We start from the raw sequence: 17,409 nt of genomic DNA, 5'->3' as shown, positions 1-17,409 counted from the left end.
TTTCCAGGCTGGAGTTCCCCAGCTCCTCTGCCTTTCCTCAGCCCTGCTTCACTCAGGTACCCTGTCTCTAGCTCCCTGCAGCCAGGCCCTTCTCCCTCTACAGCCAGAGGGAGACTGTTTGCTTGACCTCCTGGCTCAAGCCTTTATAGGGCCAGGTGGGCCCTAATTGGGGCATGGCCCCAGCTGAGCCTGCTTCCCACTCAGCCTGGGCTGTTCTCCCAACCCTCCAGCCCTCTCCCAGGGTTGGTTTTAACCCTACAGGGACCCAGAAGAGGCTCCTCTGCAGCCATGCCATATGATGGAGGAGCTCAGCAATTTGGAAGAGGGAAATTCAAAGGGGTGCTGGGCAGTAGTCATTGTTGATGGGCATGCTTCCCTCTGAACTGGGTTGCTATTCATGAAGATATCTGTCTGGAAGTTAATGCTGATCCTAGCAGCTGTAACTTCTACTCCAGGCTTGTATTGCACTTTGTCTTTGTCCGAGAGGGCCATTCCACAGTATTCATACAATATTTAAAACCAGAGGGAAATCAGGTTTGGACAGGATATATTTGAATACCCCTTTCGATAAGCTTTGTGATGCTTAGCTCACCCAAACAGAACCTTGGAATCTCTTGAGCTTGAGATACACACAGAACTCATAGGGATACTCTTTGTCTTAAGCCTTTAGAAACATGCTTAGCTGACAACAATACTGGCCTAAAGAAACTGTTCCAGAGATTACAGTACCTAGTTGTACAGCTAATGGGAAATTTCTGTGTAACCTGGTTCTGACGGAGAAACAAACAGGCTCCCAAGGATTAATTTACATTTGACATTGCTTGCATAAAAGAAAGGAGTCTTTGTAATAATTAGCCCCTCAGTGAGAGTAAGAATTCAGGCAATAGAAGAAAATGAACAGCTGATTACAAAAATAGCACATGCTCAGTAATCATAGTGTAGTTATAGTAGCAACAAGATGTTTTTCTAACTTTGATACAGTTTAAGCTGTGGATCTGAAAAATGATTCTTCATAAATGGCACCATATTACTGTACATATCTGCTCACTATGATCCTCATACTGGCCCCGCATTGCCAGACCCACAAAATCCACCAATGAGCATGCCACATTTCTGCCTTCCCATGGGGGACAAGTAGTGGAGCAGATATATAGAGAGAATTCACAGTATACTGTTGTGACGTTCCCCTGGTGTTATCTGGACTAGTGATCTGGTAGCCCACTCCAATCCTTGACTCTGGGAGCCAGCCTTACCCTGCTCTGCTGTGACAACCCCCACTCCTGGGCTGTTTGTGTACAGCCTCTGGCATGTAAGCTGCTTTGATTGTGTAACCAAATGACATAAAGGCAAAATGCATTCTTAGCTGATCGTAACACTTTCAGTGCCCTTACAAACTTAGATGCGTCTCACCACAGGATGGCTGGTTGCCATTCAGCCAGGCTCTCCCCTTTGATCAGAGCTTTAGTTGCTTGGAGGTGATGTCTGTAGATGTAGGTGGAAGAGAGAGGAAGAGCATGACAAATGTCTCTCCCTTTTATCATGTTCTTTCTTCCCTCTTGGCTTTGTCCCCGCCATTTCAGAGTCAGATGAGCATTACCTCATTGCAGTCCCTGATTGACCAAGGGAAGTGGGGTGACTCACTCAAGAGTCCAATAGATCCTTTGTTGCTGCCTAGGCCAGTGTCCTTTGTTCCTGTGAGGCTGGGCTGGGTTTGTCCCATACACGCCCTGATGAAGTGTGAACTGCCCCTCTTTTTCTGGAGAGTTTTACCTGGGCTTGTTTTAAGCCACGAGGACATACTTTCAGCCTCATAACTATATACATGAAATTACAACCTATAACATTACCATAACAACAATGCTCAGTGCATCATGAGCCTTCCAAAGACACCCAACATGACAAACTTTGCATTGGATACCACACAATCATTTTATAAGGATGAACATAGAGGTGCAGGGGGTTTCCCCAAGGCACAGAGTGTCACAACTGTGAAGTTTAAATCCTCAGCCATACTATTCACAGAAGTGTGGAGAAGAACTCAGTGTGGGAAGAGCACAACTGGTAGGCTCATTAGCAGAACTAATCCTCAGGACCACATCACCATGTTAAAGGGGTGCCATGGGCCATGGCTGCTAGCTGGGGGAAGTGGCTACAGCCAGGTTGTGCAGATGCTTCATGCTGCATTCAGTTCTCTCAACCAAAATGCTGTTGTCTTGTGCAGAATTTTTCTGCCAGGGCCCAGTCCTGCTGCCACTGAGGTCAATAGAAGTTTGCCTTTGAGGGAGCATGACCTGGCCTGTAATTGCTTTTCCAGTCCCAGCTGCTTAGTTTACTATTAAAACTGTCCTTTCACTAGTGCAGGATGAATAGTTTTTTATGTTTGTCCAAATACCAAATGAGGGTTTCATAATTCCTCTCATAATAGTTAAAGGAAGTAAAAAATATTTTTAATGTAGTAAAACTGGGCAAATTATTCCGTATTGTGTAAATGTATAACATACTTATAGTCAGGGCTGGATTAAAGCTAAATGGGGTTTAGATCCATCAAATCTTTGTGCGCCTATCCCCCTAGACAGATGGCTTGCTCCGTCTCCCTTTTCCAGACAGACTCTTCCTCCCAAGAGTGAGCCCATTCCCTTGCTCAGAAGTGAAACAGGCCAACTCACCCTTGTAGGTAACTGGCTCCCATTTGCCCACCACAACCACTGGGCCCAGATCTCAAAGATCCTATGCCAATCTGTACTGTTAATCAGATGTGTTATCCTAAACAATGGGCTGCGATTTATTTCATAGGAAGCTTTTCCATACAGCATCTCAGGAGGAGTCTGTCACTCAGATGGCAGCTGGATATGGGAATGTGGCAGTACAGGGCAGGGCTAAAAATAAGTCAAGTCAGGCATAGCTTAGAAGACTAGGTAACGTTGCAATCCAGAGTTTGCACTGCTGGATGTCTGCAGCCAGGTACCTGATATAGCAATTCCTGACTAGTTGTCAATGTGTAAGAGTAAGATTGGCTGACATCAGAGCTTAATTGCTCACTTTTGTTCTCTGTGAACTCATGACCCCTTTGAGCTGCATAGAACAGCCATTGCCATAGTCAGGAGTAAACTTTTACAAGATTCTCCGACTCTGTTTGTTATTGAGAGAAGCTGGCTGCCAGAACTAATAAACCTATCAGCGGTACAGAGAATGCCTCTGATTCCATGCCAGGCTCCAGCATCCCAGGGCCCCATCTTTTCATTCAGCCATAAAAGATCTTGCTGTGGTGGCCTGGAAGCAGAAAGGCATGGTTTCCTAAATCAGGGCTAGTCAATCATTCTAAAGTCTCAGGTACATCGTTAACATAGGGCCTGAAACTCAGGTCCTTACTGAGTTCGTATTCAGTCGTTACTGATGCAAACCTCAAGTTAATGTCAGTGGGGATATTGTCTGAGTAAAGCCATAAGAACTGAGATCAGTGCATGTTTGGATTAAGGAAGGACGGAGTAAAAACTAAGTAAGGTCCTCAGGATATGGCCCTTAAAGAAATAAATATTTTTCCTAGGCTCAATTCTGAGTTTCTTAGTGATACATAAGAAGAAACTTCTCTCTACCTGATGGCAGAACAAGACAACTTCATCAGCGCTGTGTTATTTATTTACCATTTTTAAGGCTTCAGTTCACCTTGAAAGGAACTCGATACTAACTTGCCACTCATCCAGCTACAATAAAATCCTCTGAATTATTATTTTCTCCTCCAAGGAAAATAAGTTATTTTCTGACAGCTAAGGACCTTTTCCTAGTTTTATAAACAGTTTGTGAAAATACTTCCCATTGTGCACCTGACTGGCAGAGTAGCAGAGTAGCTGACTCTTTTGGGCTCAATAAAAACATCATAACCACTGAAAATCAAAACTTTAGCTTAGTAAATTGTACAGAACCTTTCTGGCTGTACTGACATGCTCAGCTTGTTTCTACTCTGAATGAAGGATACTTTAAAACCACATAATGGGAAACTGCCAGTACAATCTAGTGGTTTCAATCTATTATTCTACCAGATCTGTGGTTATATTCATATCAGTCTGGTATCACCAATGCATGCTCTTTGTATGACTGCCTCAATGTAAAATGAAGGTTAGCAGAATATTGTGCATTGGTCTGATAAGGATCAAAAAGTTAGCATCACTCTCAGAACAGTGAATATAAATTGTTGCATGTTGGGAAGTGAAGCTATGAAATGTATAGTTTACAAATGCATCATACATTTGTATTATAAAAATCTGCAAAACTGTTGGGATCAGTTCTCCCAAGGTGGACCTTCAACTCCCATTAATATTAACAGGAGTTGTTTGTTCTGTCAGCTGCGGAATGTAGGCCTTAGAGTTCAAATTGTATAATCTTTGTTGGTAGATGGGTTTTCTTTTCTTCTTTTGCCACCAGTAGTTGTTTTTATTCTTGTATCTCATGGTGTCACCTGACTTCTGTACGCCTAATCATATTACAAATAAAACAACTAAGAAACAAAAGAACACGCAAACAAAAAAAGTAAAAAATAAATGCTAGTTTCCAAAGAGCAGAGTTGTTTTTCCACTTGTTTTCTGATGTCTTCCTTTCTTGGTTCCCCCTTGGTGGACCTATCTATTTACTTATATGGCCTCCATCAATTTAGCCTCTGAATGATTCCCAAGTATATAAGACTAGAAGGAAGAGGTACAGTTTTGAACTTTCTTTCTTCCTCCCCAGTCTGGAGGAGAATTAGCTTGATTGTTTTTTTAAGGAAGCTGTAAATCTATTTATCTGTTTAAATGTGCACATATAAAATCATCAGTGCTAGAGTGAATGCAGTGAGGCGTGTGGTCACTCTAATAGTATGCAAAAGCAGCGAAGAGTCCTGTGGCACTTTATAGACTAACATGTTTTGGAGCATGAGCTTTCGTGGGTGAATACCCACTTCGTCAGATGCATGTAGTGGAAATTTCCAGGGGCAGGTATATATATGCAGGCAAGCTAGAGATAATGAGGTAGTTCAATCAGGGAGGATGGCATTGCGTTCTGCACGACTTAGGTTATGAGGCAAGCGATGTTGTTTTTCCACAATTTCTCCACATGGACTCTTCCTGAGGGTCGAAATGACAGTCTGGACCTCTACATTGAATGCTTCCGCCGACGTGCACAGGCAGAACTTGTGGAAAAACAACATCGCTTGCCTCATAACCTAAGTCGTGCAGAACGCAATGCCATCCACAGCCTCAGAAACCACCCAGACATTATCATCAAAGAGGCTGATAAAGGAGGTGCTGTTGTCATCATGAACAGGTCTGACTACCAAAAGGAGGCTGCCAGACAACTCCAACACCAAATTCTACAGGCCACTTCCCTCAGATCCCACTGAGGAATACACTAAGAAACTGCAACATCTACTCAGGACACTCCCTACACTAACACCGGAACAAATCAACATACCCTTAGAGCCCTGACCAGGGTTATTCTATCTACAACCCAAGATCCACAAACCCGGAAATCCTGGACACCCCATCATCTCGGGCATTGGCACTCTCACTGAAGGACTGTCTGGATATATGGACTCTCTACTCAGACCCTATGCCACCAGCACTCCCAGCTATCTCCGTGACACCACTGATTTCCTGAGGAAACTACAATGCATTGGTGACCTTCCAGAAAACACCATCCTAGCCACCATGGATGTAGAGGCTCTCTGCATGAACATCCCACACATAGATGGAATACAAGCTGTCAGGAACAGTATCCCTGATGATGCTACAGCACAACTGGCTGCTGAGCTCTGTGCCTTTATCCTCACACACAACTATTTCAAATTTGATGACAATATATATCTCCAGATCAGTGGCACAGCTATGGGCACCCGCATGGCCCCACAATATGCCAATATCTTTATGGCCGACCTGGAACAACTCTTCCTCAGCTCTCGTCCACTCACGCCCGTTCTCTACCTACGCTACATTGATGACATCTTCATCATCTGGACCCATGGGAAGGAGTCTCTGGAAAAATTCCACCACTATTTCAACAGCTTCCACCCCACCATCAACCTCAGCCTGGACCAATCTACATGGGAGGTCCACTTCCTAGACACCATGGTGCAAATAAGTGATGGTCACATTACCACCACCCTATACCGAAAACCTACCGACCGCTTTGCCTACCTTCATGCCTCCAGCTTCCATCCCGGGCACATCACACGATCCATTGTCTACAGCCAAGCACAGAGGTACAACCGCATCTGCTCTAACCCCACAGACAGAGACCAACATCTACAAAATCTCCACCAAGCATTCTCAAAACTACAATACCCGCATGAGGAAATAAGGAAACAGATCAACAGAGCCAGACGTGTACCCAGAAGCCTCCTACTGCAAGACAAACCCAAGAGAGAAACCAACAGGACTCCACTGGCCATCACATACAGTCCCCAGCTAAAACCTCTCCAACGCATCATCAGGGACCTACAGCCCATCCTGGACAATGACCCCACACTTTCACAGGTCTTGAGTGGCAGGCCAGTCCTTGCCCACAGGCAACCTGCCAACCTGAAACATATTCTCACCAGTAACTGCACACCGCACCATAGTAACTCTAGCTCAGGAACCAATCCATGCAACAAACCTCGATGCCAACTCTGCCCACATATCTACACCAGCGACACCATCACAGGACCTAACCAGATCAGCCACACTATCACCGGTTCATTCACCTGCACGTCCATCAATGTAATATACGTCATCATATGCCAGCAATGCCCCTCAGCTATGTACATCGGCCAAACTGGACAGTCGCTACGGAAAAGGATAAACGGACACAAATCAGATATCAGGAATGGCAATATACAAAAACCTGTAGGAGAACACTTCAACCTCCCTGGCCACACTATAGCAGACCTTAAGGTGGCCATCCTGCAGCAAAAAAACTTCAGGACCAGACTTCAAAGAAAAACTGCTGAGCTTCAGTTCATCTGCAAATTTGGCACCATCAGCTCAGGATTAAACAAAGACTGTGAATGGCTTGCCAATTACAGAACCAGTTTCTCCTCTCTTGGTTTTCACACCTCAACTGGTAGAACAGGGCCTCATCCTCCCTGATTGAACTACCTCATAATCTCTAGCTTGCCTGCATATATATACCTGCCCCTGGAAATTTCCACTACATGCATCTGAGGAAGTGGGTATTCACCCACGAAAGCTCATGCTCCAAAACGTCTGTTTAGTCTATAAAGTGCCACAGGACTCTTTGCTGTTTTTGCAGATCCAGACTAACACGGCTACCCCTCTGATATCTAATAGTATGATTTGTGGTCATTTCTCATTCTGTTGCCTGTCTACAAGGCTTTTGTCTCCTTACTTGTCTGTGAAGTGCCATGCACAATGTCTCCTGGAGCTCTTCCAGCAGGCACTGGGAGTGTTCTCACTGTAACCCCATGAGGAGCATACACTGTGTGTTTACCTGAAGGGATGGTGCTGTCCCCCCATATTTTCTTGCCACTCTGAGCTATGTAGTGGTCACTAGCAGAGAGTAGTGCCTGTGCTCAGGAGAATACCGGGCCTTCCACTGTAGCTGGCCCCTGTCTGAGGGTATGTCTACACTACCCACCGGATCGCTGGGTAGCGATCGATCTATCGTGGATCGATTTATCGAGTGTAGTGTAGATGCGATAAAATCGATCCCTGATCACTCTCCCATCGACTGCTGAACTCCAGCAGTGCGAGAGGCGGAAGCAAAGTCGACGGGGGAGCCGCAGCCGTTGATCCAGCGCCGTGAGGACGTGAATTAAGTAATTTTAATTCGATCTAAGATACGTCGACTTCAGCTATGCTATTCTCGTAGCTAAAGTTGCGTATCTTAGATCAACCCCCTCCCCCCCCCCCGCAGTGTAGACCAGGCCTCAGGAGCGTGAGGGAGGGAAGGCTCCTTGCACATGCAAAAACCAGGCTCAATCTGTCCCTAACTAATGCTCGTATGCTCCCATCTGTAATTACAATTAAATTCAGTCTTTTAATTCATCCCATCCTATCCTGCCACTCTCTTATTCCCCTCTGCATCCATTTTTATCTCCTAATAGTAACTGTCATCTCAGTGCTTCGGTTCTGCAACCACAAGATGGCTCAAGCAACCTCTGAAGCCAAGGAACAGAACCAGGTACACATAGCCCTGCACAGATACAAAATTTGTATCCTCATCTGATCCATGAGCCACAAAAATGGTCCGTGGATGTGGATATCCACTACAGGGCTCTACAGCTACAAGAAGAAAACAGCAGTTGTCCTCTTTTGATGTCGACCATAATCATCCTGAGCTCCACCAGCCTATTACTATTATTAATTATTTCTATTACAGCAGGGCTGTAGTCATGAGCCAGGGCCTATTGTGCTAATTGCTGTGCAAACACAGAACAAAAAACAATGGTCCCTGCCCCCACAGAGCTTACAATCTAAACCTAGGGCATCCATGACCAGAGTCGTAAAGTCTTAGAAAGTTTTGGGTTGGCAAGTCCTACAAATGTCCCCCTACTGCCTGTCCAGGACTTGTGGCAGGATTGATTTAATAATTACTTAACCTGTTCCTAATTGGTTGGTGTCTACACTAATCCTGAATATCTTCAGTGTGGACATTTCCACACCTCCCTTTGGCAGTTTGTTCTCTTGTCTAACTTCTCTTCATGTTTTAGGACTAAATACTGACGTCTACTACACTGATGCATAACTAGTGAAGGGAAGGGAGGGAAAGAGGCAAGGAAAAGGCATATGGAGCCTCTTCCCTCCTGGAAAAGTTTAGGGCAGAATATTTTGATAGTACTAAGGAGAGCTCTAGAGATAGCATGCTAGCATTTCAACTCACAGCACTTCCTCTCCAAGTGTTAGTAGTCTGTGGGGACGTGATTGCTCTCCAGCCAGCCGATACATCCTGTGGTTAACTGTATGTGCTAGCTAGAAACAGGTAGTCATGAGCTTTGCTCCAGGTCAGAGCAGCAGCAAGGTGCACTTCATAGCACAAATCCCCACTAGCGTTTCTGGAGCACAGGACACACCTCACAGGATTTCTGCTTCTCCTTGTAGACTGGCCACAGCAAAATTTGATCACTAACATTTTTCTTAATAATGGAGCTACAATTATCAGTTGTGTTACACAGAGATTGGAGTCCCATTGTACTGGACAACATACAAACTCATAGCAGTGGACAGTCTCTGCCCTGAAGAGCTTACAATCTAAACAGATAGGCAAGACACAGCCGGGAAGGCACAGAGAAGTGAAGTAATTTGCTCCCCAGTACATAGCAGGTCAGCTTCAGAAATAGAACCCAGGTCTCCTATACCCTGCTCTAGGGCCAGTCTGCCTCTCAACAAGTAAAGGGTGCTGTTGTTGTGCTATATGGGGCTCGTACATTCTCCCTCCTCATCGAGGAAAATCTCAAGTCATGCATTTTCCTTTTAGAACTTCAGAAAACGACTTGTTGCAACATTGCTGACAGAATGCAGAAAAATGTCAGATTACAAATGTTGCCTCTTTGAATGTAACAACACATTGAATGTCATGGTGGCTTTAGCTCAGATCTGCCTGTTGATTTAGTCAAAGTAATGGACTTTCTAAACGTTCAAGACCATTGTTACTGTCACAGAAGGAAAGGTTTATGCTGACATTTAAAATAAAATTAATAGCAGTGATATGGGGTATTGTTTTCTGCAGTACCGAGGACATTGCCATCACAATTGCAGTCACTGGAATGTTATTCTTTTTTGGGTGTCTGTACCGACCTGTTTGTAGGAAGTAGATTTTTCCTTGTTAATTTCAGGGCTTTTTATGTTCATGGGACTGCATGAGCCCCTCTAGTGGCTAATGTAATAACTGCAAATTCCGGCCTAATCAAATAATGTAGCATTTTGGACAAATAGTCTGACTTAAGGTATAGCATTGCCTTCTAAACTAATTGGATTGTATTAGTTCATCTTTTTCCTAGAAATGGCATTAGTACTAAATTGTCTTTATTTGATTTTTTGTTTCTCTTTTTAAAGAATCATTTAATATTAAAAAGAGAAAATGGAAATAAAGGTCATTTTGTGAAAGTTTCAAATGTATGAAAAGAACAACGTTACAAAAGGACTCATTTAAATAGTAAACTTAAACAAGATGTCAAATAGACTGATTTGCTCCTTCATATTTATTTGCTTCCAAGTAAGGTTTTATGAATGCAGGACGTACAGGGACACAACTTAGTTCTGTGTCTTGTTTTACTTGGTAATTTATTTGCCTATAACTTCTGTAGCTATGGGTCAGTGTTTTTTATATTAGCACTGTTCAATGCAAGTGGACTTTCTAATGAAACTTAGCTTGGAGTTTTCTTTATCATGTCAAATATTTGTGTTCAGAATGAATAAAATGATCTATTATGCTAATTTAATTTGCAACAGTACATTTAAAAATCCTTCATTCATAATCAGAATGATAATCAGATTCGTATGATTGGTTTCTATCTGAGCTGAAATAAGGGATGAGCAGCAGTCTGAGGGCTTGATCATCGGAGATGCTGAGCAATCTAAAAGAACTCTCTGGGGGTGGAGAGCAGTCATCACTGCTTGGGGGTGCCAGGCAGAAATAGTAAGACGGAGAAAAACTCTATTTTAAAAACTATTTTTTGTGAAACTGGGAAAAATGCAGGTGACATTTTAACCCCTCAAACATCTAACAGTGCAAAACATCGATCACTTGATTTTACAACAGGGAATTAAATTTAGTTTTTTTGTAGCTGTTTTACCTGCATGGAATGTGCCATGGCTGCTCCTAGATAAACTTAAATGCACACATGCTTGAGTGGGGGAAACCTCTCTAGTGCTATGGGGCATAGCCAAGGAGATAACATGTTATCATTAATGCTGGAAACAGTCAGCTGTTTGAAATGCATATTGCCATTGACTATATAAAGCTGTCAGTCTTCCCCTTTCTTTCTTTTCATTAACAAATTGCTTCTATGACAGGGGTTCCCAATTCTTGCTGGGCAGCTGTACCAGTTTGCCAGAATAAGACCTCCCTTTTATCAGCCAGTGACTACTGCTTCCTGTTTACATGTGCAGCTACTAATTCAAGCCTTGATTCAGGGAAGCTGATTAAAAGTAGCTGGATGTCCACAGGCTTTTATTGGCACTTATTATCCACCAATAATGGATTATTATCCACCAATACCTTCATCTCTTGCACCTGCAAGCTGCCTGTCTCCACTTCTCCCCAGTCATGCTGCCTGTGTTTACCTTTTCCCCATTTCTCCTTTTCCCAACCCATTACATTCAATGAGTGGGAGTCGGGGGGTAGGGGAAGGAGAGGGATTGTTGTTCATTGCTGAGTTCCCAGTGGTTCACCATTGCAGTGGTAGTTCATGAGACATGTACTATCAAAAAGGCACGGCCAGCCAATTAAATGAATGTTAGGAAAATCCACGTCCACAGCCATACTCTAATGTGGCGAATATGAATTTGAGGCTTGGAAGAGAGCTAGCTGGTAGTGATGGAGGCCATGCCAAAGGGTTGAGTTTGCAGAGTTTATTTGAGTGCCTCAGAATGAGGAGGTACACCATTTGTAATGCACTGTTACCACATTGATCCATGCCTTTGTCATGGATACTTGGCAGCTGAATGCAAAGCATCCTTTCTGTGGTTAAAGTAGGAGGGGAAGTTATCAACAGTACCTTCTTTCTTACTGGACTTATAATGGTCATCATGGGATTCCACCTTTTATAATATGTGCTGGCTTTGTTAGCTAAAATCACCTTCCTGTTTCTCAAGTACACAGAAACTTTTACCTACTGGTGACATTGTCTGCATCATTTTGTTTTAGCTTCATCTAATCCACTGGAACTCTACACTATACAGCAGTATTGATGAGGCAGTGGGGAAGAAGCACGGGATAGCTATCATTGCTCTGTTTGTGCAGGTAAATATTTTACTGTGGTGATCACATGTTATCATTTGGCCCCTATAAAAGAGTCCCCTTCTACTTTCTACTGTTAGTGATTTCAGAAAACAAAAGAAATCGACAGGTGCTTGTATTCTAATACAACAAGGATTTGTCTACACGTATCTTCAGTGTAAATGGTAACTAAAATGATATTTGATTAAAAGCAACATATTTAAAATAATGTAACTAAAGAATGGAAAACATGCCATCTAACTGACTTGTCATGCAGCCTTGTCATGTCATATAAGCTAAAGAGTAGTGGGCTGGGTGGGTACTTGGATGCCATACCTTTAAAGCAGCAAAGAATCCTGTGGCACCTTATAGACTAACAGACGTTTTGGAGCATGAGCTTTCGTGGGTGAATACCCACTTCCTCAGATGCATGTAGTGGAAATTTCCAGGGGCAGGTATATATATGCTAGCAAACAAGCTAGAGATAACGAGGTCAGTTCAATCAGGGAGGATAAGGCCCTGTTCTAGCAGTTGAGGTGTGAAAACCAAGAGAGGAGAAACTGGTTCTGTAGTTGGCAAGCCATTCACAATCTTTGTTCAATCCTGAGCTGATGGTGTCAAATTTGCAGATGAGCTGAAGCTCAGCAGTTTCTCTTTGAAGTCTGGTCCTTAAGTTTTTTTGCTGCAGGATGGCCACCTTAAGGTCTGCTATAGTGTGGGCAGGGAGGTTGAAGTGCTCTCCTCCAGGTTTTTGTATATTGCCATTCCTAATGTCTGATTTGTGTCCATTTATCCTTTTCTATAGAGACTGTCCAGTTTGGCCGATGTACATAGCAGAGGGGCATTGCTGGCATATGATGGCATATATTACATTGGTGGATGTGCAGGTGAATGAACCAGTGATGGTGTGGCTGATCTTGTTAGGTCCTGTGATGGTGTCGCTGGTGTAGATATGTGGGCAGAGTTGGCATCGAGGTTTGTTGCATGGATTGGTTCCTGAGCTAGAGTTATTATGGTGCGGTGTGCAGTTACTGGTGAGAATATGTTTCAGGTTGGCAGGTTGTCTGTGGGCAAGGACTGGCCTGCCACCCAAGGCCTGTGAAAGTGTGGGATCATTGTCCAGGATGGGTTGTAGATCTTTGGTGATGCGTTGGAGAGGTTTTAGCTGGGGGCTGTATGTGATGGCCAGTGGAGTCCTGTTGGTTTCTTTCTTGGGTTTGTCTTGCAGTAGGAGGCTTCTGGGTACACGTCTGGCTCTGTTGATCTGTTTCCTTATTTCCTCGTGCGGGTATTGTAGTTTTGAGACATACCCCTAGAGCCTGGACCAGGGTTATTCTATCTACTACCCAAGATCCATAAACCCGGAAATCCTGGACGCCCCATCATCTCGGGCATTGGCACTCTCACTGAAGGACTGTCTGGATATATGGACTCTCTACTCAGACCCTATGCCACCAGCACTCCCAGCTATCTCCCTGACACCACTGATTTCCTGAGGAAACTACAATGCATTGGTCACCTCCCAGAAAACACCATCCTAGCCACCATGGATGTAGAGGCTCTCTACACAAACATCCCACACACAGATGGAATACAAGCTGTCAGGAACACTATCCCTGATGATGCCACAGCACAACTGGCTGCTGAGCTCTGTGCCTTTATACTTACACACAACTATTTCAAATTTATGACAATATATATCTCCAGATCAGTGGCACTGCTATGGGCTCCCGCATGGCCCCACAATATGCCAATATCTTTATGGCCGACCTGGAACAACGCTTCCTCAGCTCTCGTCCACTCATGCCCCTTCTCTGCCTACGCTACATTGATGACATCTTCATCATCTGGACCCATGAGAAGAAGACTCTGCAAAAATTCCACCACGATTTCAACAGCTTCCACCCCACCATCAACCTCAGCCTGGACCAATCTACATGGGAGGTCCACTTTCTTGACACCACGGTGCAAATAAGTGATGGTAACATAAACACCACCCTATATCGAAAACCTACAGACCGCTATGCCTACCTTCATGCCTCCAGCTTCCATCCCGGACACATCACACGATCCATTGTCTATAGCCAAGCACAGAGGTACAACCGCATCTGCTCCAGCCCCTCAGACAGAGACCAACACCTACAAAATCTCCACCAAGCATTCTCAAAACTACAATACCCGCACGAGGAAATAAGGAAACAGATCAACAGAGCCAGATGTGTACCCAGAAGCCTTCTACTGCAAGACAAACCCAAGAAAGAAACCAACAGGACTCCACTGGCCATCACATACAGCCCCCAGCTAAAACCCCTCCAACGCATCATCAAAGATCTACAACCCATCCTGGACAATGATCCCACACTTTTACAGGCCTTGGGTGGCAGGCCAGTCCTTGCCCACAGACAACCTGCCAACCTGAAACATATTCTCACCAGTAACTGCACACAGCACCATAATAACTCTAGCTCAGGAACCAATCCATGCAACAAACCTCGATGCCAACTCTGCCCACATATCTACACCAGCGACACCATCACAGGACCTAACCAGATCAGCCACACCATCAGTGGTTCATTCACCTGCACATCCACCAATGTAATATACGCCATCATATGCCAGCAATGCCCCTCTGCTATGTACATCGGCCAAACTGGACAGTCTCTACGGAAAAGGATAAATGGACACAAATCAGATATTAGGAATGGCAATATACAAAAACCTGGAGGAGAGCACTTCAACCTCCCTGCCCACACTATAGCAGACCTTAAGGTGGCCATCCTGCAGCAAAAAAACTTAAGGACCAGACTTCAAAGAGAAACTGCTGAGCTTCAGTTCATCTGCAAATTTGACACCATCATCTCAGGATTGAACAAAGACTGTGAATGGCTTGCCAACTACAGAACCAGTTTTTCCTCTCTTGGTTTTCACACCTCAACTGCTAGAACAGGGCCTCATCCTCCCTGACTGAACTGACCTCATTATCTCTAGCTTGTTTGCTAGCATATATATACCTGCCCCTGGAAATTTCCACTACATGCATCTGAGGAAGTGGGTATTCACCCACGAAAGCTCATGCTCCAAAACGTCTGTTAGTCTATAAGGTGCCACAGGATTCTTTGCTGCTTTTACGGATCCAGACTAACACGGCTACCCCTCTGATACTTGATACCTTTAAAGAACACTTAGGTGGCAGCAGGAAGTGGTGTAGGAAATTCAAAAGGTGCCATGCTGCCTTCTTACTCAGTCAGTGCTAGGTGGTTCTGTGCTGCTGCAGGTGCTGTATAAAAACTGAAGTGCTGGCCACTTCTTTGTTCGTTAAAAGTCCCACAGCACTCTTAATAAGAAATAGGCTGTTAGCTCTGATGTTCTGGCCAAACTTCCACTGAGGTAATTACATCCTGTCCACATCAGTTCACCCTGAAGTTTCAGCTGGAAAAGGAAATCCTTAATTTCTTGTCCTAAACTGTTGTGGACAGCGGCATGGTGCTACCTGTAAATGGTGGCAGTAAAACACAGGCCTGTGCTGGGGAAGGTGTGGAATCACACCCCTCCAGTGGGAACAGAAGGAAGTAGTGTGCCTCTGGGATACAACACCTCCTAGAGCTCTCAGGGACTATGTCCACTTAAAGTTTGCTCCCTTCCATTCTCGGCCAATCCTGTTATGCAGGCCATGGGAGATATGGGGATGGGAGGGGTGTTGTGTGGATTAGTCTCCCCTTACTTTGTGGCCCCAGTGCTGCCAATGGGGGTAACCCTGTAGAGAGTTTGTGTTAGACCCGAGGACACCAGCATAGTGTGGCCTCTGCACGGAGTATAAGGTGGGGAGAGACTTTCGCTCTTCAGAAACATTGGAAGGGGAGATGCTGGGTCATGGTGCTCACAGGGCAGCCCATCCTGAAAAGTCAAAAAGAAAGGACCTGTGTGGCTTGTTGGTGACTCTGGGAGTTAATTGGGTGTTCAGGTGATCCCCTGACTCTAAGTGACAGTAAGTGTCTTCGAGAGCTGGGAACCCTATGAACAAAGCCAACCAGTTTTGATTCCCAGCACCCCCGTGAACCCAAAGCATCAATTTCCCCTAACCCTAGTCATGAGAAGTGGTGAACGATTCCATTTAAGGAGGTCTGAGGAAGAGAGTTATGATTCATATTTAGATCAAATGGATTTTTTTCCACAGTTGTACTGTTAATTGGTCATATTCCATAATGAGCTTCTGAGCACCTCTGAGGTTTACCTCTATTTGAATGTAAAAGTACGTTGGTTACAGTCTCAGCGCTGAGATAGAATTGTTAAACAGTAATGCTAGAAATTCTCAGTTCTCTTAGCTTCATATCCTACAGGCTTATGTCATAATTGCTTATATAAGTCACCCTCTAATTCCAGCAGAGGTAACTTTGGAGTCACTTACAAAGTTACATACAATTCTTAAATAAATCTTTGAAACATAACCAATATCTTTTTTTTTCTACTTCTATCTCTCGCAGTAAGCATTCCATGGTGTTTTCTTATTAGCCAAGAAAGGCTCCACCTAATTAAAAATTGTCTAAAAAAAAATCATAGTTTGCTTTATGCTACTTATTAATGGTCCAGTGAGAAAACAAATTGTCACATTTCTTTTCACTTCTGTTAAAGACAGAAAGAGTGATTTTTTTTTTAAGCCACTGCTGTTTATAATTGCTTCTTGGAGGTTCAAACTCCTACTGAAACTTTTTGCCTCCTAAAAACCTATATGCACAAACACATGCCCTAACACCTCCAACACCACTAGTCAGTTGAAGTGTTGGGTGATTTTTTAAAAAAAAAACTATTCCTGCCTTGGTGCCAGTTCCCTCTGCACTCCAATTCCACCCATGCACAGGCATTTACAAAAATTTGGCAGATTAGAAAAAAAGTCAAATTTTAGGTCTTTCAATCTCGTCAGCATTCTTATGAATGTAAAAACACTGTGGTGGGGGAGGGCTTGTTCTGCTCTCACACTGCATGGTGTGAGTTAGGAAGAATTCTGCTGAAATCAGGAGGCATGGTTACATCAAAATCAAGCCCAGGAAGTTTTATGTGTTCCTGATTTTTAGGGAGGGATTTTCAAAATCACCTACTTAAGAGCACGAGTCTCACTGGAAGTCAATGGGTCCTGTGCTCCTAGATCACTTACGTGCTTTTAAAAATGCTCCCTATATTTTATTCTATTGCCCTTGTTATACAGGAGGTCTGACTAGATGATCAGAATGGTCCTTTTTAGTCCTAGGAAACTGTGAATCTGTGATTCTATTCTGTATGGACTTTCACACCTCCTTCACCATCTTAGTATCTGAGCACCCAGCAATAAGGCATTAAGCAATGTGAATAACATTGGTCATATTGGTTCGTTCTTTCTCTCATCCTCTCCAGAGGGGGAAAATTGTGTGTTTTGGATTCCGTAGGTTTTTTTTTTTTTTTTATTATACCCAGGCTGTTCTATTGGTGCTTATGTACCGAGCTCAGAAACATAGTGCATTTAAACAATGA

At 43.9% G+C, this 17,409-nt stretch overlaps 1 protein-coding gene across 1 annotated transcript in view; it reads left to right on the top strand.

Moving 5' to 3' along the window:
• The window catches only part of CA8 (carbonic anhydrase 8), a 53,091-nt gene that overhangs the window by 22,281 nt on the left and 13,401 nt on the right, over positions 1 to 17,409 (top strand). Inside the window, exon 4 of the mRNA XM_050938944.1 lies at positions 11,836 to 11,931. Within this exon, the coding sequence (XP_050794901.1) occupies positions 11,836 to 11,931 (96 nt within the window). The remainder of the gene's footprint in view (positions 1 to 11,835; positions 11,932 to 17,409) is intronic.

The sequence above is a fragment of the Gopherus flavomarginatus genome, chromosome 2 (assembly GCF_025201925.1).
Source record: "Gopherus flavomarginatus isolate rGopFla2 chromosome 2, rGopFla2.mat.asm, whole genome shotgun sequence".
Lineage (NCBI taxonomy): Eukaryota > Metazoa > Chordata > Testudines > Testudinidae > Gopherus > Gopherus flavomarginatus.
This window is presented reverse-complemented; position numbering and strand designations above follow the sequence as displayed.